This window comes from Metopolophium dirhodum, chromosome 1, assembly GCF_019925205.1.
Source record: "Metopolophium dirhodum isolate CAU chromosome 1, ASM1992520v1, whole genome shotgun sequence".
NCBI lineage: Eukaryota > Metazoa > Arthropoda > Insecta > Hemiptera > Aphididae > Metopolophium > Metopolophium dirhodum.
This window is the reverse complement of record NC_083560.1, coordinates 39,222,135-39,249,748: the sequence shown is the minus strand read 5'-3', so window position 1 is coordinate 39,249,748 and position 27,614 is coordinate 39,222,135. Positions and strand designations below refer to the sequence as shown.

The window sequence follows — 27,614 nt, the reverse complement described above, 5'->3', positions numbered from 1 at the left end:
ACAAGAAATTAATCATATACCTAGCCATTTGAGACCTGCATGCATCACTTTGAATCGTTTGAAACGCGCATCGTAGAATTTATATCGATAGCTATTGACAAAAATACTCGACTAATGGGTAGGTAGAACGGTCTTTGATACCAGCTGGAGGTATTACGCGGTATGCAGAAGTTAAGCTGCTTAATAATCGTGATGCGTTAATTTACGACCAACTAACGAACCCTGGATAAAGCAGCAGAAATCAAACTATTAACACATCTGATTTATCTAATTTGAAAATATGATTAACATGTCTGTAATCGCATGCATTGGGTACGAAATTTTCATCCAAAATCCATCTAAATGTTAGAATGTATATGAACTCGATTGATGTAGGTACGCAAAGTGTCGATTGAAGATTGTGGTGGCTCTGCACTATGGTCTTCTACATTTTAATTACGTACGTACTAGTGTACTACCATTGATTCTCATACAGCATAAAAATATTTCCTAACTATAGTAACAAAAAAAAAAGGAAAATAATATAGTTGTCAAAATATTTTAAAAAGTTGCGTAAATAATTAGGAAATATTTTAGTTATATTCTTTGGTCCAAAAGTTCATATATTTGAAAATATTTTATAAAACACTTTTACAAAATATTTTCATCATATATTCTCAAAAAAAATTTTTACGGAAACTTTATAAAAATATTAAGTAAACATTTTTATGCAATCATATAGTACAATATTTTTCCATTATAAGAAGAAAATATTTATAAAACATTATTAGTCAAATATTCATTATTCAACCACTTTAAGACATTCACAAAATATTATAATTTCCCAAATGCTGTGTGGGTTATAAATACTATTGTATCTATAACTAATTGTACTACTGACGGATTAAAACGATGTAGAGCGACAGAAGAAATTCAGGGAATCGTAGAAGGATAACTATACCATATACCAGATTCCCAGATACCTACATGATTATTACTAATATTTCTTTTTTGACCCTACTAATTACACCACGATTTCGCAAAAAATTGCAACACGATTGCGCCCCGATCCCTTTTTACCAATAAAATCACAACACCATTGCGCACAAAATGATATGTGTAATGTATAATAATTTATGTACAACATAAAATAATGTACACAATACATACTTTCTATAACTTGCATAGTGCATACATGCACTCAAACTATTAATTCACAAAATTCACTTTTTTCAAAATTGAAATGAAAAGTTGATTGAGCTAATGATAGTTGTATATTTACACCAGTCAATTTCAAACAAATTCCAAAAAAGTTTTGAAGAAACAAAAGTTCAAATATTTGATAGACCCGAAAATATAATAAGTAATAGTGGAGAGTTATTTTGTCATATGGAAACAATTTTAAGTCCGGTAATGTTTACTTGTGCTACTAATCTTTAAATATTAAGTCAATGTTCTCATATATTCGCCGTTTGGACGTTATCACATTCCTCCAAATATTATAAACAACTCTATACTATTCATATATTGCAAAATGGTTTTTATGTACCTATACTGTTTTGTTTTTTTACTTCAAAATCAACTCAAACATATATAGATATGTGGCTTACAATTCTAAAATTGTGTTTGAAATTGACTGGTATAAATATACAACTATCATTGGCTCAATTTTGAAAAAAAGTGCACATAATGCTGTTAAGAAATTTTCCTGTACTGCAGAATTCTGGCATGTAGGTTTAATTTTAATCAAAGTTGGTTTAGACATATCCAAAAAGATAGCTATTAAAGAGTATTGGGAATAAGTAATTGGGTGTTTAGCTAAATAAAAATTTTGCTTTATAATTTTTGAAGCCAATTTAGTAGAAAATGCTCCTACGTCTAATTTTGGGTTTACCTATTATTTACTTAAAAACTATGTAGAAACCGATGCACAATTTCCACCAACTTTGTGGGCAGATAAACCATCAGAAGAAGCTAGAACAACTAATGGTCCAGAATCTTTTCATATGCACTATAATTAGGTATTCAAACTGAAACATATTTAAAAATAAATAGTTTTAAACGTAATCAAAAAAATAAATAACGAAAAGAGCAAGAGAACAACATTAGATTTATAATGAATACTTGGGAACAATTTAAAAATAATAAAATATCAATGAATACACCTTTACAAGCAATTGGACCACGCTTTTGTGCTCGTCACCAAATTTAATTTTCAAAAACAATTACTTATTAGGGTACGATTATTTAATTATTATTATTATTCTATTACCATTATTTTTTATATGAACTAAAAAAATATAGACTAATGACTATGTCAGTATATACATTATACATTTAGCATACATTAAATTTAGAAAAAAAAACAATTTTTAACCAAGGCAACGATGATAATTTGTCCTATAATAATTGGGAAGGAAAATTGTGAATTAATTGGTAATAGTTTGAGTGCGTGCATATGCAAATTATAGAAAGTATGTATTGTATACCTACATTATTTTATGCTGTACATAAATTGTTGTACATAGTATGTACTTATTTACACATATCATTTGGTGCGCAATGGTGTTGTGATTTAAACAGGTAAAAAGCGATAAGGCCGCAATCGTGTTGCAATTTTTTGCGCTTTCGTGGTGTAATTATTAGTCGGGTCAAAAAAGGAAAAATTGCGCAATGGTGCAGCAGCCTATTATAATATTGTGTAATCAAAATATAAGTAAGTACCTGGCTTCTTTGCAGGTTAATAATAAGACGTATAGTAACAATCGGACCCTAACGAATTATCCTCACGTAACATAATGATATCATTATAATATTAAGTATAATATATTATAATGGGATTCGAAAACATTATAATATGCGGTGCAGATACGTCAAAATTTCGTCTCGGGACTCGTACAGGTACCACTCATAATAATATAATATACGGCATTCAACGTGAGTACCTACAGAATACAGACGATCAATGCATAATATAAAATATTATCCATAACCTATTCACCATAACTATTCATTTAATGGCACTATTCTTGACCGTGTTTTCCTTTATACAGATTTTGGTATTCATTATACTCCATCACTGGGGCGGTACTCATTTAGCCCAATAATATTATATAGCAGTTTTCAGCCACATTTTTATAATAATACACACTTTGGGAAACACTATATCTACATCATATATCTACAATGGGCCGCTCAATATTTTAATCTCATCTTTATAATATTTGGAAACTATATAAGTATATAATAGTATATATGTTACTGTGAAAGACCGCAATTGGTGAATGCTGACAGTCACCGGTTAATGCCAACATACACTAAATTCATTGGTGAATGTCGACTTATTGATTACATTTGTGACCTTAGTAAACATACACTAGTGAATGTCGACATTTATACAACGATATTGGTGAATGTTGGTAATGCCGATATTATTTAATCGCAATTATAAAACAGGTATTATACAAATTGATAATTTTGATAAATAATTTTGAATAGAGAAGTAGCAATCACCAATCTTCAAGTGCAAGCTGTAAAAATGTTGCGAACTTCAAAACAAAAGTTTCAGCCGGCTAATGTTGGATAAACTGTCCGTATTCGAGTTCCAGATGTTGATCGTAGTAAAATGGATCCCCAAAATATTTTAGCTGTAGTATTAGATATAGTAGATAATGATTTTTATAAATTAGCTACCAAAAACGGTGTTATAAATCGATTATACACCAGAAACCAGTTTTCAGTGTGTAAAGAAAATTTAATATCAATCACTGATGTACAAAGGGATGTACAAATTTCTTTAAGGGAAGCTTCTAGATCAAATTCATTGATTGGTGGGCAAGGATATACAAGATGTAACTGTAAAACAAAGTGTACTACAAAAAAGTGTAAATGTAGAAATGTTGGCATTTTATGTAGTACACAATGTCATGACAGTTTGTCATGCTGTAATAAGTAATATTATAAAATAATCATAATTTAAATACCTAATAATTATACAAATATAATATAGTATAATATTGTTTGTCATGCTGTAATAAGTAATATTATAAGATAATCATAATTTAAATACCTAATAATTATACAAATATAATATTTTATAATATTGTTTAATAATAATAGTAATAATAATATTTTTTTTGATTTAATTAAAGATATTATGTTGTTTCTACTTTATAACATAAAATACATTCAACTATTAACTATATGTATAGTACTTTAATAATAATATATGTGCGAATACGTGTCTATGTCAACATTAACCAAAATCTTGTTGTGTATGTCAACATTGTCCAAAATCCAAATTTTATTTTTGTATTTTTTTTTGTTTTTTTTTTCGTTTTTTTTTTTAGTCTAACCTAACCTAGTGGAGGGGTGGAGGGGGAAATATAGTCGTGCACGTATGCGAGTGATTGTGATTTTTGAATTCGAACCGTACGGATGTTAATTATGAATTGGATGATCTTTAATGTATCTTGAGTTAAACAGTTAACGTATGAAATCATCATATTATGTATAACGGTTTATGATGATAATGATAATAATTATATGTATTTTTAATAAAATTACGATATTTGTATAAGGATTTAGTATGAAAATAGTTTATATTTGAGGTATAAATATGCTGATGTTTATGAGAACTATAGAAATATAATATTTCTCACGTGGATGCATCTAATATGATTTTTTAATACGAATATGAAGTTTGTATATATTTTCATTGAAAATATGATATTATTATACAAATATGTATACCTATCAATTATTTAGAGTAAAGTCGAATACAATAAAAGCTATATTTATATCAGCATTGTAGACTGTTGAAATTATACATTTTTGCGAGATTTTTAATATATACGTATCGTCTTATTCAGATAGTTTTATCAAGATCTGAATAGTGCCTATATATGTTGGAGTATAAATATGTTTATATCTATGATCAGTATGTATACGTACGATCGAATATAAAAATATAATATAATATTATTATTTTATACCTATATAAAACCAAACTATGACTAATTATTTAATATCTACTAGAGATGGCAAGATATATCCTAACTTGTGATGGTAATATACGTGTGTTTTACATTATTTGTGAAGTAAATAGGTGAACGGGTATGGTTTCAGCATAAATACCCTCATGTATTTAGCGATAATTGGAGACAAATATATGATTTCTATGTTACATTGATGGAAAATCATAAAAATATAGTGGTCTTGACCGACGTGTTATAGATTTGTGTATTTCGAGACAGGTATAGTGATGAAAATCAGTGAAGATTGTAATGAGAGTATAGGTATATTATATTATATAGCTGACGAGTGAGGCTCTATGAATACAGTTTTTATGATGTTTAAATAAAAATAATAACTTTTAGCAAAAGTATCTATGAAAATACCGGTTTTTACAGGTAATGTATTAGTTATACATACCTATTTTTACAGTGAGAATATGATAATTGAACACATTTTTATTGAATTTACGAAATGTTTACATGTTTTAACATAATATAATGTAGGTATGAGTCATAAAACTTGAAATATATCTAATGCGACATGATTGATGGAATGATTTGCAGACTATAGTTATATGTAATTATTAAGATTTTCGATATTTTAGACATGTCCTTGACATAGAAATTATATTTGTATAAGATTTTATCGACATTAATATACCTAATATAATAATTTGGGAGAAATTAAGGTATTTTTATCAATTTTCACTAGAAAAAAAAAATATATATATATTTCCAAGCTTGTGAAGGTAATATACAAGCGATTTCATGATTATTTTACAAAGTAAGCATATAGAATACCTAATACATGAAAAGTATCAGTGATAAGCATCCATGTAGTATAGATATAACTGTATAAATAATAATAAACTCCTATTATTTTGTATAAAATAAATGCTGGGCCATCTGTGTAAGATATGCGTTAAAAATAATTGAAATATATATGGTTTACTATATGATATCATAAGTGAAAGATTATCACAGCTTGACGTAGGTACATTTTATTTTATTTCATTTTGTTTTTGCTAATATGTGATGAAAATAACTATATAATATTATCTTTCTTATTATCGAATACCAATATGATTTTGTAGGTATTATATTGCATTTAATTGTAGTATAAGTATGCACAGCGACATTGTGATATATTTCATGTATCTACTGTAAATATATAATAATTAATATATGTTTAAGAATTCAGGTATTAAATAAAATAGGTATATATCGAAAGTATTTTATATAAATTATTATTTGAAATAATCAATCGCGTCTATATGTATGCACGAATGCTGTTTAAGTAAATATGTATGCAAATGTATGTACGTGTGTATGTGTGTGTATGTATGTATGTATGTATGTATTAACTATTATATTATAGTGCAACGATATGTTTCGGATGTTGAGACTTGTAATAATGACTCGTTATAGTGATGGTCATGCATTTAGATACATTTAATAACTAAACTGTACATATGCCTTTGATGGTAATAAATTAGACATGGGTATGATATTTTTTATAATATTACATATTATTTAATGCAATTATGATATTTTTGCCCATTTTTTACTAAAATATTGTGATGTTTCCATAATATGCTTTATTCCAATTTTGATATTTTTACTTATTTTAGCAAGATTTCTGTATTCACACACAGACAGCTATGTTTTTTTTTTTTTTTTTTTATCAAAATCAGTACATTTTAATGTATATTCACATTGTTGAGTATATTTTTAGGTTCCTGCATAAATTCTACCTACGTATTTAACGAAAAAATGAGTAAATTATAATATATGATCAGGTACTATATTGCATTTAATTGTTGTATATTGGATATCGTTGTATCAGTGTGCACGGCGACGTTGTGATATATCTCATGTACTTATCTAATGTAAATATATAATAATTAATATATGTTAAAGAATCCAGGTATTGAATAAATTATATACCGAAAATATTTTATGTGAATTATTATTTGAAATAATCGAGTCTATATGTATGTATGTATATATGTATGCGTGCATGAATACTGTTTAAATATATAAGAATATCAAATATGTAAGGATATAGGTATACAAGTGTGTGCTTACTATGTGAGTAATATATGTGTATGCCTATATGTAGATGACTTATTGATGTGTACCTATATATATATGTATATATAGTTATGTTAACTATAAAATATGTTTAGGCGTTTGTAATATCGAATATGTATATATGATTTAATGTGGGTTTTCATAATATCATACTAGGTATCGCGTATTCATGTAGGTAACTATAGAACTAAGTGATGGGTCGATAATAGTTTTTAGTATTATTTTTTTTTTACTTATTAATATATATATATATATATTATAATTCTCACTACACTTGACGAATAATAATAACAATAATAACATTTAAAGGGATTTATTTTTTCTCGTATATACCTATAATCCATGTATGTATATATAAGCTATGATTTTAGTCTAATATAATTCCATACAATATTTCAATGTATGTATAATTGATTAAAAATATAAGTATCTGCAATATTATTCAGGATAGGTTAGCCTGATAGTATTGTGTATATAAAGATACAATAACAAGAATGTTCCCACATGTATGCACATTGTAGCATGAGCCTGTATGGAAAATGACTAATAATATGAACATTTTTAATTGTTAAATTGATAAAGATGTTGGTATGATAGGTACTACGGATGTGACGTTAATTATTGTATATTTCTAAATTTAGGCAATAAACCGCATAAAGTATCTGCTGAAATGAGAGATATTGTTAATAGTTCTTAATTTTCCGATATTATAACTTATACAATAATATATGGCGGTGGTGTTATATGCCTGTGTGTATGCACACGGTAAAATAAAAATATTATATAAGTGATATGACTGTTGTACGTATGTGCTGATAAAATATACGCATCGGTCACTTGAGTGATATGTAAGTTGTTGATGTGCAAGCACACATGCGTTTTCTCATATGTAAGCGTGAAAAAATATGTTTTGCTCGAGTCGGGAGGGTTTCGTTGGTGGTGACTGTAACTGGTAATGGTGTGTGTTTTTCCCGTGTACATGCATGAATTAATATATATATATATATATCGGTCAGGTTATTGATAATATGTACGTTGTTGTATGCGCGTTCGTGTATGTGTTTTCTTATGCACAGGTATGAAAAATATAGAACACGAGATCAGAGGATCAAGGGATCAAGAATAAGTGATAGGTAATGATTAAGGATTATTGATCAAGAGGGGTGTCAATATGTGTAATAATAATGTGGTAGGTGTGATACATAATGTAAAAAAATAAATATTACACAAGTGATATGGCTTTTACATGTATGTTTTTCTCATTCGTTCTTAAAATATATCAATTGTTGATTAACAATAGTTAAGGTTTTATTAACATACAAACATATCAATGCATGACTAGTCTTGATGAATGTTGTTTTTCTCAGATGTATTACATAACAATTGATCAAAACGTTGTTTGATACATAATGTATCCGTTGGTTCGAAAGTATAAAGGAGATATGAAAATTAATATACCGTTGGATATATAATATGGATGAGGCATCATATAAGTTTTTATATATTATTACCTAGAAGATGTTGAAATACCGAGAAATATATGTTACTCTGATAATGATACAATTTTATAATCCATTTAATGGATAAGTAAGAACCTTGTAAATATTTATTGTAAACCTTAATATTATTTTAATAATTGAAAATACTTTTTATATATCGTGTCTTTTTGTTTCATATAAATTATTTAATTTCCTATAAATATTAGAATAATCTACGTCTCACATTGCGTAGGTGCTGGTGCGGGGTGTTTGGCGAATGTTGATTGAGACGGCTGTGGTGTAACCTTATATAGCATTATTACCAATAAATAAAAAAACTTTGTATCATGATCGGGGGACGAACAGTTAAATATAATATAATATTCAGGGAGAATCGTAGGATCCTATGGATATAAATACCATAGGTTAGGGGCAGATATGTAGATATCAGAATCTTAAATAATATATTTAAATTACTAGGATTCCATTTCAGTTATAATTATGGTTTATTGTCTACTAAGCACTGACAAATAATAATAATACTCGCAAATATAATATACCTAAGCTATGTTCTATTATAATATGTGACTGTATCGTAGTCATACATAGTCGTAGTGTGTATTGAGATATGAGGTTTATAGTGAACTGCTTTACTAATCCATGGTGTGTGTTGGTCATAGCCCTTGCAATTATGTGTGTGTGTTTTAATATTAATGTATCGATCAGCAGTTAATCGTACATAAAGTAGAGTTCGTATTATATACATAAGTGTTATGAAACATATAAATATGTTATATTATTATATTTATAATTGTTACAACTTGTTTTTAAATATCACGGTTGTTTTTATTTTACACAAAAATCAAAATATTAAAATGAAAAGTAAGTATAAGCATATTTGTGTTTAATTCAAATATATTAGATTAAATGTTGTATTATTTCAAACATTAAAATAAATGTAGTAGGTATATAAACGGGGAAGTCGAAATAGGATAGTATAATTTTTGCATTTAGTGACCAAACTACAAACTCAAAGACGATGTCTAAGACCCTCAGAGTCGATATCCTCTATTCTCCTTAGTCAGTCAATTCATAATATTGTGTGTCATAAATATATAATTTTGTGTATGTTGTTGTAGTAGTAATTGACGAGGGATGGCGGGGGTGAAAATACTTTCTAGGGTGGATGGATTGAAATGTTTAAATGCATCTACGTAATTGCGACTATGTTTTTTGTAAGTATGACTTTTGTGTCTTAATATATTGATATGTACCTAAGCTGTATAATATGTTTGGTTGTGTGTGTGTTTGTGATGTTGTATGTGTGAATATATGTACATAAACTAAATATATATGAATACTGCATATACTTTAATTTTATAATATGTTTGGGTGTTTGTAATACCTGATGAATGTGTGTATGTATGTATATAATATGCGACTATGTAAGTATCTAAATATGTATGAACTATCCTATGGGTATATGAGTGTATGTGTGTTGTGCTAGAGAAATGTGTGAATGAAACTCATCACGGTCAAAGGTCATCACGATTGACCATATATACATATATATATATATATTATAATTAATATTTCTGTATGTTGTCGGGGAGAGGAATGTGTGAATGCAAGCGAATGTACCTATATTCCGACGTGTATATTTTGAAAATAAATATTTTTACAAGTTTATGTCTGTGTGTGTGTGTGTGTTTGAGATTTATTCTCATGTATAACGTATGCTTAGCGAGATGTTATTCGAATTTGATTATATATAATATTTTTGTATATATGTATGTATGTATGTCTGTGTGTATGAGCGTTCATATGTAATTGAATGAATAAAGGACTGGGCTTGTTTGTATACTATATGGTATACTGGGATCGTGTGTGTGTGTGTGATGTGATATGAAAGTATGTATCTATGCATGCATGCGTGTATGTATGATAAGGTATAATATAATATATATGTTGAGCTTGTGTGTGTTGTAAATATTATTATATAAGTTCAGAATGAAAACTGATAAGTACTGTATGGTGTTTATGTATTACTGTATGTGTATGGTTATATCATATTTATATGTATAAATATACCTATGCGTTTTATTGATATGTAAGTAATAAGTATATAATATTATGGTATAATATTTGTATATAGGTATGTGTGATGTTGTAGGTACCTTATATTATATTATGAGCATAATGTATGTATGAGTATGTGTGTATGTATGTATGTATGTATGTATGTATGTATGTATGTGTATGTGTGTTTGTGTATATGTGTATGTATGTATGTGTATGTTTGTGTTGTAAATATTATTATATAAGTTCAGAATGAAAACTGATAAGTACTGTATGGTGTTTAATAGTATATTATAGTTTGTATGTGTACCTATGGTTATATCATATTTATATGTATAAATATACCTATGCGTTTTATTGATATGTAAGTAGGTATATATTATATAAATTGTATGATATGTTCAGGGGTTTGTGATAATGATGTGTGTATAATTGTTTGGATATAATATGTAAGTATGTATACATGTAAACTATATTATAATATATTTGAATGTGGGTTTGTTTGAGATATATTCCGATGTATAACGCATGCTTTAGCGGGATGTTTATTCGAATGGGATTATAATCTGAAAATTGTATAATATTTTTAAATATGTATGTATGTACGTATGTAAATGAATATATGTGTGTGTGTGTATGTATGTGTGTGTATGTATAGGTATGTATGTGTGTTGTGTGTATGTATGTGTATGTATGATACAAATGTAGGTACATCAGAATATTTTATATATATTTTTTTTTTAAAGGGAAAATAAAAGGGGCTGTCTTGTATTTGATTGAGAAGGGGTAAAATATATGTCGGATAAGTGTTCGATATAGTCGATACAAATGTACATCTGAATATTATACATATTTTTTTTTAAGGGGAGGTAATGTATTTGAAGGGGAAGGGGTAAAATATATGTCAGACAAGTGTTCGATATAGTCGATACAAATGTACATCAGAATATTATATATATTTTTTTTTTAAAGGGGAGGTAATGTATTTGAATGGGAAGGCGTAAAATATATGTCGGTCACGTGTCGGATCGGGTGGCGAGTGACGAGTTTATATGTGTTGCAGGTTGCCTATATTGACTAATTAATACAAGTTTGGGAGGTGCGTGTACTTCGAATTGCCTATACAGAGGTGCCTATGCTTTTACATGTAAAATTTAAGGGGGAGGTGCTCCAGAACATACATAATCATACTACTACCTTTATAAGATAAATAATCGATTACGACGTAAACTTAATCGGTCTTGCTGTGTCAGTCGGTTATCGACATACCACTTGGCACTCGGTTACATCGTTTTTCGTTGTCCGTAAATCGTTAATATTATGCCGAAAATAAATGTGAGTCTACCTACACTGATATCTACCTCAGGTTTGACATTTTTCAGTTGGTGGTTCAAGAATAGTTAATACAACCCACCCACCTAACAAAAAGTTATATTAAGTACAAAAACTTACCTAAAAATAGTACTTCTGTATCAAAATAATCGTGAACACACTCAGTTGCTGCACAGCATATTATGTATAATTCATATTGTATTGCATTTTTCTACTAAATTTGGTATTAATGATCGTAATCTTTTTACAAATCATTGCATATTAAATGCACCATCATAATAGCTTGTCAAATTTTGCCTCCAAATTTATATTTGTACTATAAATATATTTATATTTAGTTATATTTGTCACATAGTTTACAAAATAAGTTATAACTACATCTCATTTCCAGTTGAAATTACAGTCTTATCAACACAAAATGATCACTCTTCTATGAAGACATCATTGTACAACACACTTAACACTTATACATAAAAGAAAATTGATCGAGCTTTGACACATCAGTAAGTTGTTGAATTCAGTATAAGTGAATACATTTCAGCAGACAGCCAATTTCATATTACAGAGTAGTTCTGTAATAACGATATTATTATAATACATTTCCAGTAGATACAAAATTCATTGCGATTTTCGAATAACAAAATAATATCACCTCGTCTTATACTTTATGTGACTATTTTTAGATTCTGAGCGGAGTGATGAATGTATTGAATTTACAATGATATGTGTGTTTTTTTTTTTAAATTTTTATTTGTGTCTGTTAATACCTTTTATGACAGTATAAGTGCTTAGATTTCGTTCAACAGTATCTTTTCTGATAGTAAATTGAATCTAGTTGGTATGTTGGGGAGTCAAAAGTAAAAAGCGCCTTGAAAAATAAAACGAGAATTTGTACACAAAATTGGTATTTGATTTTGGTTTTAGGTGTAACTCTAAACCAAATTACCGTAAATACATGATATTTTTAATGAATGTTTATATTAGAATTTCCTATACAACATAACACCACAACATATTTTGAGCTGTTTACGGACATTTTCAGTTTCAAATAGTTTTAGTTTTTATTCTATAAATATCAATAAAATTTTATTTTTTGAGTAAAAAAGATTGAAAAATAGAAGGCTCCTATATATTTTTTCAAACACAGATGAAAAATATTAAAAATCCAGTCACAATTTATTTTAATAAGCATTTAAAGTTCAATTATTGACAAAATATATGTTTTTCCTAAAAATTTTTCTTTTTAAATCTAAGATTTGAAAAAGTCATACAAGATTTCTCATAAGTTCATATCATTACAAGATTGGATATTCACTCGATTGCTCATGTAACGATTTTCTTATTTTGTTGTAATTCAAAAACGAATGACTGTAAATACATGGAAATTTCACCGAATGTTTATATTAGCATTTTTCATACACCATACGATGTTGTAAATATTTTGACTCGTTTTGAGCTGTATAAGGACAATTCCAAATTTCAATTTTTTTAGTTTTTTTTTTATGTTTATCAATAAGGTTTAATTTGTTGGGCCAAAAGCGTGAACATTTAATACAAGGCGCCTGATATATATTGTTACGATAGCAGTTGAAAAATATTAAAAATATATTGGCACAATTTTTTTTTTATAAGCATTTAAAGTTCGAATTTTGACTAAATTAATCAAATAGAGTATTTACAAATAAATTATTTAGTAGGTAGTTAAAAATTTATAAAATGTTCAACATTTATCGCTAAGGATTAAAACTTTAAAACAATGTTCCACGTAAGTAATTAATTCTGTTAGCAAAAATCTAAAAAATACATAAACACAGTTTTATGTATAGTTATTTTAAGTTCAAATTTTTATGAAATTACATATTAAAAAACCAAGAATAACTATTTTAGTTATTTTGTTGTAATTTTATAATATTTATTCAACCGGCCACCGTATTAATAATAATGAATAACATTTAACAGTATTATAATATAGTATTATACAGTGACCCACTTGTAACCTACTATACAGCAGAGCGACATCCACTTACCCACCTTTATCGTCATAAAGCTGTTTATAACTTTACAAGTTGATTATTTAGTGTAATGTACGTGATTGTATCTATTTGTTGATAATTATGAATTGGCCATCAAACTAACCATTTTTATATTACCTATAAGGCCATACCGGGCACTGATTAGTAATTACCAAGACCAAGCACTGAAGTAACTACCTATTAGAATGACACCCAACCCAGTTTTTTCGGTGGTTCAGTGAACCACAAAATGCATGATCAAGACGCCTCTGCATGTTGAAATGTTTTTATTACAAGAATCCTTTTTATAAAATCCCATTTTTATATTAAAAGTCACGCATCTTGAACGGTACACATAGGCGCAACTAGAGTTAAAATTCTGGGGCGGGGGGCTAACATAACTATTTATCTAAAATAACCCATAGGGGGCTAAATTTTAGTCAGGGGCTAAGCCCCCACCACCTAGACCCCCCCCCCCTAGTTGTGCCAATGCTTATAAGTTGTAGGTAGGTAATATATTTAAAATTGTAAATATTTTGTTTCCAATGACTTTTTATCATTATGTTCAATATAGAATAGAAACGTCTGGAAATGTTACTTAAATTACAATATAGAAAAACTGATGGCGATTAGCGCCTCGACAATATAATGTAATTCGGCGGCCGTGCAAATATCGTAACTAAACAGCCGACGCGGTGGCATGCGATAACCAGCTTTATAATCTGCATATTACTTAACAATAATTCACAATAAACATTTAATAAAATTATTACAATAACGACTGTGTGTGCGTGTGTGACATAGGCGCAATTTGGATAACTGATTTGGGGGGGCTAAATTTATAAAATCAATACAGATCCGCAGGGGTTCCACCCCCGAACCCCTTCACCACTTATTATAATTTTTACGGTAGTAATATATTACAAAAACATTTAGTTTGGTACTCAACAGTAAGAATAAAATACTTGATAAATGAAATACAATAATATACACCTCTATATATAGTACTCAACAACTCAATGCTAATTAATTATTTATTTATAATTAAAAATAAAATAACATAGTTACGCAGTGTTAAATCTAATAATTTTAATCAGTGATTAAATATATAGCGAATTTATTAATTATTCTTAAATTTAAAACTACCAGATTTGTCTTTTTCTATATATATATATCACAGAAGCAGATTTTCAAATGCTAAATAGTTGTTAATTTTAGATGTTAAATTTTTAACTGCAACAATGTATTTTATATACCTTATATATATATATATATATATATATTATATACCACCTATATACATATCGATACGATAACCTATATACATACGTTTATCGTTTAATTAGGTATGCAACGTGTTATAACAGCTATAATACGTATTTTATCGGTGGCTTAACTTAACGTTGGTAGTTTTTACGCTATCTTGTAACATGAACATTATAATATTATACTCAATATAAGTCTTTAGAGACTCGTAGAGTATTAGGCGTAAAAATAAAGAAAAAACTAATTTTAAAATTTAAAAATATTATTATAAATAAAAAGTTACATTAAGAGATCGTAGTGATCGTAAAATCAAAAAAAAACTGTAATATAAAAAATATAATAATAATAGGTACAATAATCCTCGCCCCACATACACGTAATGGCGTGTTGCTCAAAACCAACAGTCAATTATTCCTTTTAAATTTTTACATCAAAATAAGTAAGGCGCGTCCCTAAAGTAGGGGGGGGGAGAATGGGTGTAACAGTTAACATAGGTACCCATGCATTTGTTGTCTCCGTCTTACACACGTATGACATAACAAATTTTCGTTCACTAGTTTCAATAGCGTGTAAGACGGAGACACAACAAATGTATGGGTAGTGTCCTCTTAATTCAATTTGTAAAATTATACATGTGTGTCTATCTTATGGCCCTACAACCTTCTAGTCACAGGTACTAATTTACCTACCTACTGTTAAAAATAAATAGGAACTTTTTTTTATAGCTAGGAATTCAATATTCATACTATTACAAGTATTACAGATTACATAATGGATATTTAGGGCACATAATAGATTAAATTAAATTTATGGTGCGCTTAGGACATTTATTGAGCTTATCATAATGGATGAAAATGAACAGAAAATATCACAGAAAATGAATACCTATAAAGTATAAATTATTTTTTTAATATTTTTATTCTGTATTAGAAGCTTAGAGTAATAATAATAGATAACAATATTATATTGAATTTATAAATTTTTAGAAATGGCCTATCAATTCTGTAATATCTATGACGTATACATACCTAAATACCTTGAAATGTGAAATATTGGTTGGACTAATTTATTTTTTATTTACTTAGTAGTATACTAATATCATAGAGTAGGTAATATTTTGAAGATTTGAAATTAATGATTATTTATTTATAAAACGATAACATTAAGAATTATATAATATATTATAATAGATAGTTAAGTTTATTTATATACAATTTACAATTCTGAATATACTATACGTCTATACGTCTATAGTATGCCGCCTATAGTATAGACTCAATACAGGGCCTAAAATTAAGATATTTTGCTACTGCACACCTAATTCCACACCAAAATATTTTTAAATAAACAACATAGATCTAGTACTGCATATACCACATATACCACATTACTTCATTGCATAATTGTTATTGCTATTTGTTAATAATGAGTTATAATATTACTAAATACTCCATACAGTATTTCCATATAAGTTAGATTCGAATGATATACATTTTTAACTTTAAACAATTTACGATACATATTTTTGACATGAAAACGAAATATACTGAAATAGTGAAATATTATAAAATTAAAAACAAATTAAATTAACTTAACATACTTCTTAAGATGAAAAATTAACTCGTTAATAATAGGTACAATAATCCTCGCCCCACATACACGTAATGGCGTGTTGCTCAAAACTAACAGTCAATTATTCCTTTTAAATTTTTACATCAAAATAAGTAAGGTGCGTCCCTAAAGTAGGGGGGGGGGAGAATGGGTGTAACAGTTAACATAGGTACCCATGCATTTGTTGTCTCCGTCTTACACACGTATGACATAACAAATTTTCGTAGTAACTACCTATTAGAATGACACCCAACCCAGTTTTTTCGGTGGTTCAGTGAACCACAAAATCCATGATCAAGCCGCCTCTGTCTACCTATAATCTAAATTGCTCTTGCTGTATCAGTCAGTTATCGACATACCAGTATACAACTGAGTTTCGTCGATTGTCGTTGTCCGTAAATTGTAAATATGCCAAAAATAAGGAGTTCGTTTTCTAACAAAATTCGCGAATGGATTTCCACAGCAAACACAGACACCAAGGTTTTCACTACTGACGGGAAAATAGTATTTTGTAACCCTTGTGGAAAATCTATTGTTTGTGAGAGAAAGTCTCAGGTAGATCAACACATAAAAACAGGTCGGTACTTATAAAAATAGAAAAAGATTTTATTTATTTATTTTCTATATTTTTTTATTTTAATTTTATATTTTAGCTGCACATTTGTCTGCACTTAAAAATAAGTTATCAAAACAACAATTACTTTCAACTAGTTCTATATCAAGTTCTACCAATAACACTTTTTTTGAAGATTTATGTTTTGCTATGGTCTCTTCTGACATACCCTTACACATGTTGAAAAACCAACATTTTCGTAATTTTTTGAATAAATACATCCTATCCCAGATGAAAGCACATTGCGAAAGAGCTATGTAAATATATGCTATCAAAAAACAATGAATGAAATTAAAGAAACAATTGGGCAAAATTTTATTTATATTGTTGTTGACGAGACAACTGATGCACGGGGCTTATACATTGCAAATTTACTTGTAGGAGTTATGAATAAAAACTTTTCTGGGAAACCCTATCTTTTAGCATGTAAACAATTGGAGAAACAAACAATGAAACGATTACACGATTTATCAATGATTTCTTAAAATTATTATGGACATATGTGGGAATGGAACAGCGTGTATTACTTTTGTTAACAGACGCGGCGTCATATATGGTGAAAGCAGGGAAGTCTTTAAAGATATTTTATACTAATATGATCCATGTAACGTGTACCGCTCATGCTTGTAATCGACTTGCAGAAAAAGTAAGGGAGTTATTTCCAAAAGTTAATACTTTAATTAATAATGGGAAGAAAATATTTTTAAAAGCGCCGAGTCGAATCTCTATTTTTAAAGAAGTAATGAATGATACCCCTTTACCACCTGTCCCAGTTCTTACAAGGTGGGAAACATGGGTACATGCTGCGTTATATTACGCAGATTATTTTACCAAATATAAAAAAGTCATCGAGAGACTGGCAATGGATAATGCACAAAGTATTAGAAAAGTTTTGGATATAATTGAAGATGGTACTGTTGTCAATGATTTAACATTTATATCTACTCATTTGGCATTTTTAGTGATAGTGATAAAAAAACTTGAAACTCAAAATATGACTTTACAATATGAAAGCATTTCAATAATTAACAAAACGAAAGAAAAAATTAATTCTATTCCTGGATCGAAAGGTGCAACACTTGCAACAAAACTAAACGAGCTTTACAACAAAAATGAAGGTCTGAAGATTCTACGAAAAATTAATTCAGTGTTATTAGGCGAAAACGTTCAGCTCGAAGATCTTTATGAAGACCCGACAATACTAAGTTGCTTCAAATATGCCCCAATAACTTCGGTTGACGTCGAACGTTTGTTCTCAGTCTTTAAAAATATGTTAACCGATAAACGATACAGCTTCACAGAAGAAAAACTTGAAATGCACATGATTATTCATTTTATTAGTAAATACAATTTTAAAAATAAATTAAGTTTTTGAGAAAATTCCCTAAATTTTTTTTTTATGAAGTACCTATTTAAGTAAATAATTATTATAAGTTGTATTGTAAATTTTAAATAAATAAAAAATTTTTGCATATTTTTTACATATTTTTATGATTTTGACTCCATATTTTTTGCATATTTTTATGATTTTTACTGCATATTTTTTGCATATTTTCATGATTTTTACTGCATATTATATGGCATATTTCAATACTTTTAAGTGCATACAAATCCGCGCTCTACGGAGCTCTATAGGTTATATACCTATTATTATACCAAAAAACATTTGTTTTCGTGTAATGTTCTTAATCAAAGTTCAAATTATAAGTACCTATCTATAGTAATTTCGTATATATTTATTAGTCTACTATATTTGAAAAACCATCCTGAGTAAATTCCTATTATAACAAACTAATTTTTTTTTTTAAATTACCTCTGCTCATTTTATATTTTAATATATCATATTATCATTATCCTACAACTAAATAGTAAATTACTAAATTATAACAGAAGCCAAAAATATGATCTTCATTAAGGAACTTGAAAATTAAATATATATATATTATAATATTATATAAGCTCCCTTATATTTTTTATAATATTAAATGATTTTTTATGTAACTTTAATATATTTTTCAATATAATTTTAACATACTTCAATTTTGATATATTTTTATTCATTTTTTTTCGGGACTTTTTTTCCAATTACCGGTAAAGCTTTATAGGATTTATATCAATACCAAACAGTTTTTGACTGCTCGTTGTCTCTGTAAATTATATTTCTCGTTAGTACGTCAATATTGGAATATGGAGTGGTAAGTATGGCATCCTTACTTGGCTAAAGATGAATTAAGATTCGAGCGTGTCCAAAATAGGTTTCTTTCCTACATTGCCCATATTATGAAGATAGAACACCCTCCTCATGATTATTCTTATTACGTAGCATATTGGAAATACCACTGCTATCATCACGTCGACAAGATGCTGATGAGCACTTCTTAACCTCGCTCCTAGGTGGTACTATAGATGCTCCTGATTTCCTCTCCAACGTAAGTCTTCGAATCCCTTCCTTTTTCCCCAGAAATCACTTTCTCTTTCAAGTACCAACCCAAAACCCATCCTATGGACACAACCACCCCTTACATAGAATGCTCTGTAAACTTAATAATGTTAATTTTAATTTTAATATTTAATAAATGTATTACCTAGTTATAAGTTTGGCGCACTATATATCACTATGTTTCTATTATGTTTATATTATTTAGTTATACTTGGTTGGTACTTTGGGAGATAAAAGTAAAAATTCCAAATAGTTTTTAAAAGCGCCGGGAAAAAGAAAAGAAAAATAAAGAAAAACGTCAATTAAATTAAAAAGATTCCTCATAAGTTTGTCTACCTTTATCAAAAAAAAAAAGACTACAAGAAAGTCAATGATATGAGCGTTTAAAGTTCATATTTATTGGATATTCACTTGATTTCTCATGTATCGATTTTCTTATACACTGGAAATTTATATCATAATATGTTCATTTTATCAATTTCTATACTAGATCAAATATTTTGACTCGTTTTCAGCTGTTTATTACGGACATATTCTGTTTAAAATATTTTTAGTTTTTTTTTTTTAAATTTTATTCGTTGGGTCAAAAAGCATGAAAATGTAATACAAGGCTCCTGATATATTGTTACAATAGTAGTTGAAAAATATTAAAAATACATAGGCACATTATTTTTTATAAGCATTTAAAGTTCAGATTTTGACAAAATTTATCAAATTTAAAATTTAATAATTATTTTGTATTATTTTAACGTATAAAATTTTCAACTTTTATATTTAAGGATTGAAACTTTAAGACAAAGTTACACGTAAATAGGTTATTCAGTAACCATAAACCTCATAAATGTAAAAATACAGTTTTTTTTATTATTATTTTATGTTCAAATTTGGAGGAGATTATATATTGAACACCTGACCAAGAATAATGATTTTAGTTATTTTGTTGTAATTTTATATTATTAATTCAACTTACCAGCTACCGTATTAATAGATTATAAGTAATAACAATATAAATATTATATTATAAAATATCCACACTGACAAACCGTCACTGCTGAGAATTGTTTTATGTATACAATGATATATTATATCATTGAATTCAAATTTAATACCATGGTATGGGTGCACCCATTATATAGTAGCCCGTTTTTAACCTATTGTACAGCAGATCAACATCCACTTACCAGCCTTTTTACCGTTAAAATTATCATTCTGTGAGTATCTAAAACTACATACAAAATAAACAATTTTGTTGAAAATAAACTAAATACCTGACTCGTTGTACTCAGTGTCATACTGTTTAACCTTGTAGCTACAAGACCAAACGATTCAAACAAATGTTGTGGGCTTGTTTTTGTAATAGTCCGTGGGAGGCCATTTGCATCACACCCCATGCAGTCAACGTATCATGTTATCTATATATAATGGTTAAATAATCATTGCCATAATGGTTAAATATTGTAAATCATAATTTTATACATAATTATTGGTATTAACTAACCATCGTAGGTTACGTGTGTGAGAAGTTAGCCCACCCTATTCTATACGGTATATCAAATCAAACCTTTACACAAGTAATAATGTATTTTCCAATTGTATTTATAAGTTACATTTTATCTACGGTAATTGTGAAAAAAATTAATGTCCGCATGCATAGTCAAGTAGCAAACCCAAATGGTCCTGAAAATATGAAAATTGTATAAATATACATTAATGTAAGTTCTTCATCATACAATATTTTCGTCCATTTAGGTATTCAAATAATAAATTGTACAGTACCTAAGCATGCTTGACTTGGTGGAACAGGGTTGAGTACTTCAACTAAATTAAAAAACGTTTTAGTGTATTCTTTATTTATTCAAATTAGGACGCATGTATAGGTAATATTTAGCCATAAGACGATACTTTATTAAAGATTTTTTAAAAAATTACAAAGTAAATAATATTTGGTTTTTTATAAAAAAAAAATTACTGTTTACAAATCGTGAGTTGAAGTATTGATAACTGATACAGTGATCGATGAAACGTATGTTATAATTACGTTTAAGAGGATGTCAGCGCACTATTTGTTTTCTCTCTCTGACCCACGCGGAACAAAGACAAAACGCATTTGCGTAGAATCGTTTTTTCTATGTTTTTAAGTAATTTTAGAGTAAAATCACCCATTACAAAAGAAAATAGAGAATAATATTTTAGAGGGAATGACATATCGGTTTTATATTTTATTGTTATTTGACTTTGTATTCAACTTTCAAAATAAACAAAAATATGTTGTAAATTTGAATTATGTTTAAATCGTTTTAAAACAATATTTAGAGAAATCGATATGTCATTCACTTTAAAATATTATTCTCTATCTTTTTTGTAATGGGTAATTTTACATAACAAATAAAAACAAATAGAGCGCTGACATCCTCTTAATATATTTTGGGTATATGATGATAAGATGACAGATAAGTAACCACGGTCGTAGATCTATAAACTTGTAACCATGAATGATAAAAGACACATAATATTCGTCACAAAAGACAAGAAGACAATGTTATATATAAAAAATATTCTTTAGTGATACACAATTCCGCACAATATATTTTTTGAGTAGGTACAATTTCGCAATTTGTCGTCATACAAAAGATTTTTTACTTTAAAATATCCCATTGTATTATTATTGTTATTATTATTATTATTTTATTGATTCCGATGAAAGTTTAGTTTTTTCTGACGGCGTCAGCCTAGTAAGATTTTTCATGTTTCTTGTTATAATTAGCGTTTATAACTGACAAAAAATATTCATGTTAAAATATAATAGTCATATAAATTATTTTGGTAACTTTTTTAAAATATTAAAAATCATATTATTTAATTGTAATATTTTGATCCATTACAAAAAATAAATCCGTATTACCTACATTTCCTGCAAAAGCCTACTAGCCATGCATCACGCTTATGGTTGATACTTATTAAGAAAGTAACTTAAGTAAGTATAACAAGCTATAAAATGTTTGTCAGTTAGTAGAAATATTTTTAAGGGTGTAATAAAAAAAATGGGGAGCGAAGCCACCCGTGGTTGTATTATATAGGTACGTATATAATATTAGCTATAGTTATAAGGACGCAATTTATTGTTGTGTCACCGGATCTCTACTATTTCTATTCCAAGTCAAGCACTGTAATAGTGATACAGTATCATATTTAATTGTTATTTCATGTTTATTAATAATACTCGAAATTTATTTTTTTCAGAGGGATATCAACTAGTTGTTTTTGTACGATTTAATCTTTAAAAAAACATAACATAATATTATATCATATGCCCAATATCATTCATCTAAACACCTTTTGAGCAATTTTCCTAGACTACTTTTACAGACTTTTCAGACACTCTGGAGGTACCATCTTATGATTCATTATAGTATATTATAAAATAACGGGCGTTCCGGCGTTCGTAATATAATAACACGATAAACGCATCGTTTAGGAGTGTATGTAATATGGCGTAAAGTCAAATTTATAAATCCAGTAGCGGGATCCATATGCATTAGTCATGGTTGATACGGTTTACATGGTATACCATTTATACGGGTTTTTTACGGTATACCGTTTACCAAAATAATTTTAAAATACCAGTATACTGGTATTTACGGTATACCGAAAATACCGTCAGCCTTACATCCTGTGCAAATGAGTATTTACTGCATATCCATGTGGAGAGAAAGTTAATCGAACCCCACTACCCTGAGATATTAAGGTAAACTTTTTTTTAGAATTATTATGACTAGGAAAACATAATATTATGTACCTAAATATAAATTATCAAGTATAAACTCTCCAGTGATAAATGTTTACATTTTGTGAACACCATAATTTTTAAAAAGATCACAACAGTCGTAATTTATGAAGTCATCCTAATAATTATTATTGCCAATAATGCGATAACCAAAATAATATATTAACACCAAATGATTCAATGGTTGTAATTTTTAAAAATTAGAATAATCGTAATAAGTTTAAAATATACCTATTAAAAAGCATAATTAAAAAGGTGGGCAAGTGGGTGTCACTCTGCTGTACAGTAGGCTATAAGTGGATCACTGTAATGGATAGTGTTAAATTTGAATTCAATAATAATATAATATCATTGTATAAGAAAAACGATTCTGAGCGAAGACAGCCAGTCAGCCTATGATATTACTAAGTATATTTTGATGATATATAACGATGTATATAACCTATTTACATGGAAATTTGTTTTAAAATGTCAATCCTTAGATATAAAAGTTGAACATTTTATAAATGTTGTCAAAATTTGAACTTTAAATGCTTATAAAAAAATATTGTGCCTATGTATTTTTAATATTTTTCAACTACTATTGTAACAATATATCAGTAGCATCGTATTCAATTTTCACGGATTCAATAAAATGTTATTGACAATTATAGAATAAAAAACTAAAAACTGGAAACTGAAAATTCCCGTAAACTGCTCAAAACAAGTCAAAATATTTTCAACATTTTATGGTGTATGAATATAAATGATAATTTAAACATTCAGTCAAATTTTCATGTATCTACAGTTAATCGTTTTTAAATAACAACAAAATAAGAAAATCTCTAGATGAGAAATGGAGTGAACATTCAATGTTGTAAAAATTTGGACTTCAAACGCTCATAAAAATGTAATTTGAATTTCCGGTAGAGATAAAATTAGACAAATTTATGAAGAATCTCGTATTAAATTAAACAACTCTAGCGACGCCCCTGGGAAATTTTATGGACATTGTCAGTTTGAAATTTTATTTTATATATTTTATTTTTTGATAAATATCAATAAAATGTTATTTGTTGCGTAAAAAATAGTGAACATTTAATGCAAGGCTCCTGATATTTTGTTACAATATCAGTTGAAAAATATTAAAAGTACATGGGCACAATTTTTTTTATAAGCATTTAAAGTTAAAATTTCGACAAAACACTTAAAAATCACGAAATTCTGCAATTTATTTAGAGTTAGAAAGTCATTTTAAATCTAAAATTTGAAAATTTAATACAAGATTTCTTATAAGTTTGTCTACCTTTATCAACAAAAAAATCTCTACCGGAAAGTCAATTAAATGTTTATGAGCGTTTGAAGTTTATATTTTTAGAACATTGGATATTCACTCGTTTTCTCATGTAGGTAGTGGTTTCATTATTTTGTTGTAATTCAAAAACCAATAACCATAGATGAAATGTACACCATAATATATTTATTTTACTATTTTTTTTACTTGATACTATTTTCAAAATATTTTTACTCATTTAGAGCTGTTTCGAACATAATAAATTTTCAATTTTTTTTAGTTTTGTTTTCATTAAATATATAATATGACATGTATTTGTAGGTTCAGAAATCTTGAATAGTATGAGGAGAGAGGCCAACCAGTGATGAAACCCAACGTGATTATTATTTTAGGTTAGTAAATCTCTGCAATAAGCAAAACATAATATAAACAGTAAGAACAATCGTTTATGGATTATAATAGAAAAGACTAATGTCTATAATAGAAGTACCATGGCCAAAAACAGTTTGGAATCGTTAAGAAAATTCAGGTCTGTGCTCGCCCGTGTATATTGACTAAATTAGATAATAATGAATTGTGAATTGATAATGTGAATTTACCACAATTGTATTTTGCATTAATTTTTATAAATACCTTAATAAGCTGTTCATTTAAATTCAATAATGAAAAAAAAAAATGTATATTATGTATAATATTATATTATTACGCATCATAGCAACAATAGTTCAACGACATTAATTTTATGTTATTTATTTATTATTATACTTTTGTGTACATATTTTAATTGTTATTCAAACATTTTATATTTTTGTTAAAAAGTATAACTGTACACAATTATGATTGAGTATCAAGAACAATTTGTTTTGGGCCGTCAAGTTTTTAACCAACTACATTTTTATAATGAAGAGGTAAGGATTCTCATAATACGTATTTAAGAATTTAGTACCTAATAAACTTTAATGGCACTAACTGCATATAAAGATAAAACGGTTTATTATTTTTATAAATATTCATTGGTGGGAATCAGGGGCGCCTTGAGGGGACAAAGTACAGGTCCTAGCCACCCTGGCCCACAACATATTAAAGTGACTAAAATATATACAATAATTGTTATGATTGTAAATTTCATATTTAATGACTAAATTAAAAAAAAAATTATTAAAAAATATTCTGCGATAAAAATTAATTTAAATTCCTAAGATTTTACTAACTTATTATCATAACATGGAACGATCGTAATTATGTAGTATTAATTAATAATAAGTAGGGCTCGGATTTGAAGGCAAATGCCTTTCTTTTATTAATCATAATAGAAAAATAATTTTTATACAAAAATGTGTTTCATTTAATTTCTTAGACGATGGAACCTTTTTTTTTTGCCTTTTTTTGCGTTTTTACTTATAAATGCCTATTTTGTGTTTAATTTTATAATTTTGTACACAGCTTGCGTATTATCGCTACAAATGGGTTTTATTATTCGCAATATTTATCGATATCGTCATATCGATTATTTGGTATGGCCATAAAATTACCCGTACACCTATTTAAAGATTAAGATATGTCCGTAATGCGTAGATTCAAGATTGTTCGTCAGTCCGCCCGCATTTGTCGATCGCAATAATTGTCGTTCAATAATTTTCCCACACGCTTATTTTATTCTGTTTTTTTTAATTATGCCAAAAGTTAAACAAAATCAAAATTCCAAGTTGAAAAAGTATGTTTCAGAATTCGGTGAAAATATTTTTTCAACCGATGGATTAATTTTTTATTGTAAAATTCGTGACGTCATTTAGATAATTATTTAAGTATGAAATACGCCCCGAAAACTTCGGTGGACGTAGAACGATCGTTTTCGATGTACAAAAATATTTTAACCCCTAACCGTAGCCGTTTTACTGAAGACAGCCTATCAAAATACATGGCAGTCAATTTTTTTTTTAATACCAACTAGTTTATTTTGCATTCAGTTTTAATTTTTAATTTGTATTTTTCTCAAAATGTGTGCAATTGAAAGTGTTTAAAAAATGTTCACTTTTTTATTTTGTAGTATATTTATGAATTGCCTTTTTATATAAATTAAATGCCTTTTTTTGCCTTTTTTTACATTTTAAATGCTTTTTTTATTGATTATATTGCCTTCAAATCCGAACACTAATAATAAGTAATAATAGCCGCATAGGTTGTTTATCAGCAATCGTCCTCGTCGCGTCGCGCGTCGTCCGGGTTTCGATGAAATTACGTATTAATCCTACACTGCATGATTTTTTGTATTTAAAAAAAAAATATATTTCTTTATGAGAATTTGGAAAAAATTACTAAAAAAATCTATTTTAATTGTATTATACCTTTTATCCCTATTTAAGGGTTTGTAGCCAATTAATCGGCATAATCAACATAGTTTAAGTATTTTTGTTTTCCGCATTTAGTATTTGAGTGCTTTACAATTTTACAAGTGATACACAATATTTTTTAATAAATTAATTATTATGTCTAAGAAATTATTTGATATTTTTAATGTTATAATATTATAATGAATAACTTAACAGCTTCACATTTTTTTTTATATTTTAAAATGGTTTTTTGTCGAACTAAATTTTAATTATTATCTACATTCTACATTCTACACAATAGATACCTA

At 27.7% G+C, this 27,614-nt stretch overlaps 1 protein-coding gene across 1 annotated transcript; it reads left to right on the top strand.

Moving 5' to 3' along the window:
• Window positions 1-17,274: 17,274 nt before the first annotated feature.
• On the top strand, window positions 17,275-27,356 carry LOC132938173 (uncharacterized). Its single transcript, XM_061004868.1, has 3 exons — window positions 17,275-17,443; window positions 18,442-18,819; window positions 27,340-27,356. The coding sequence occupies exons 1-3, from the start codon at window positions 17,275-17,277 to the stop codon at window positions 27,354-27,356; spliced, it is 564 nt and encodes a 187-aa protein (XP_060860851.1).
• Window positions 27,357-27,614: the final 258 nt, after the last annotated feature.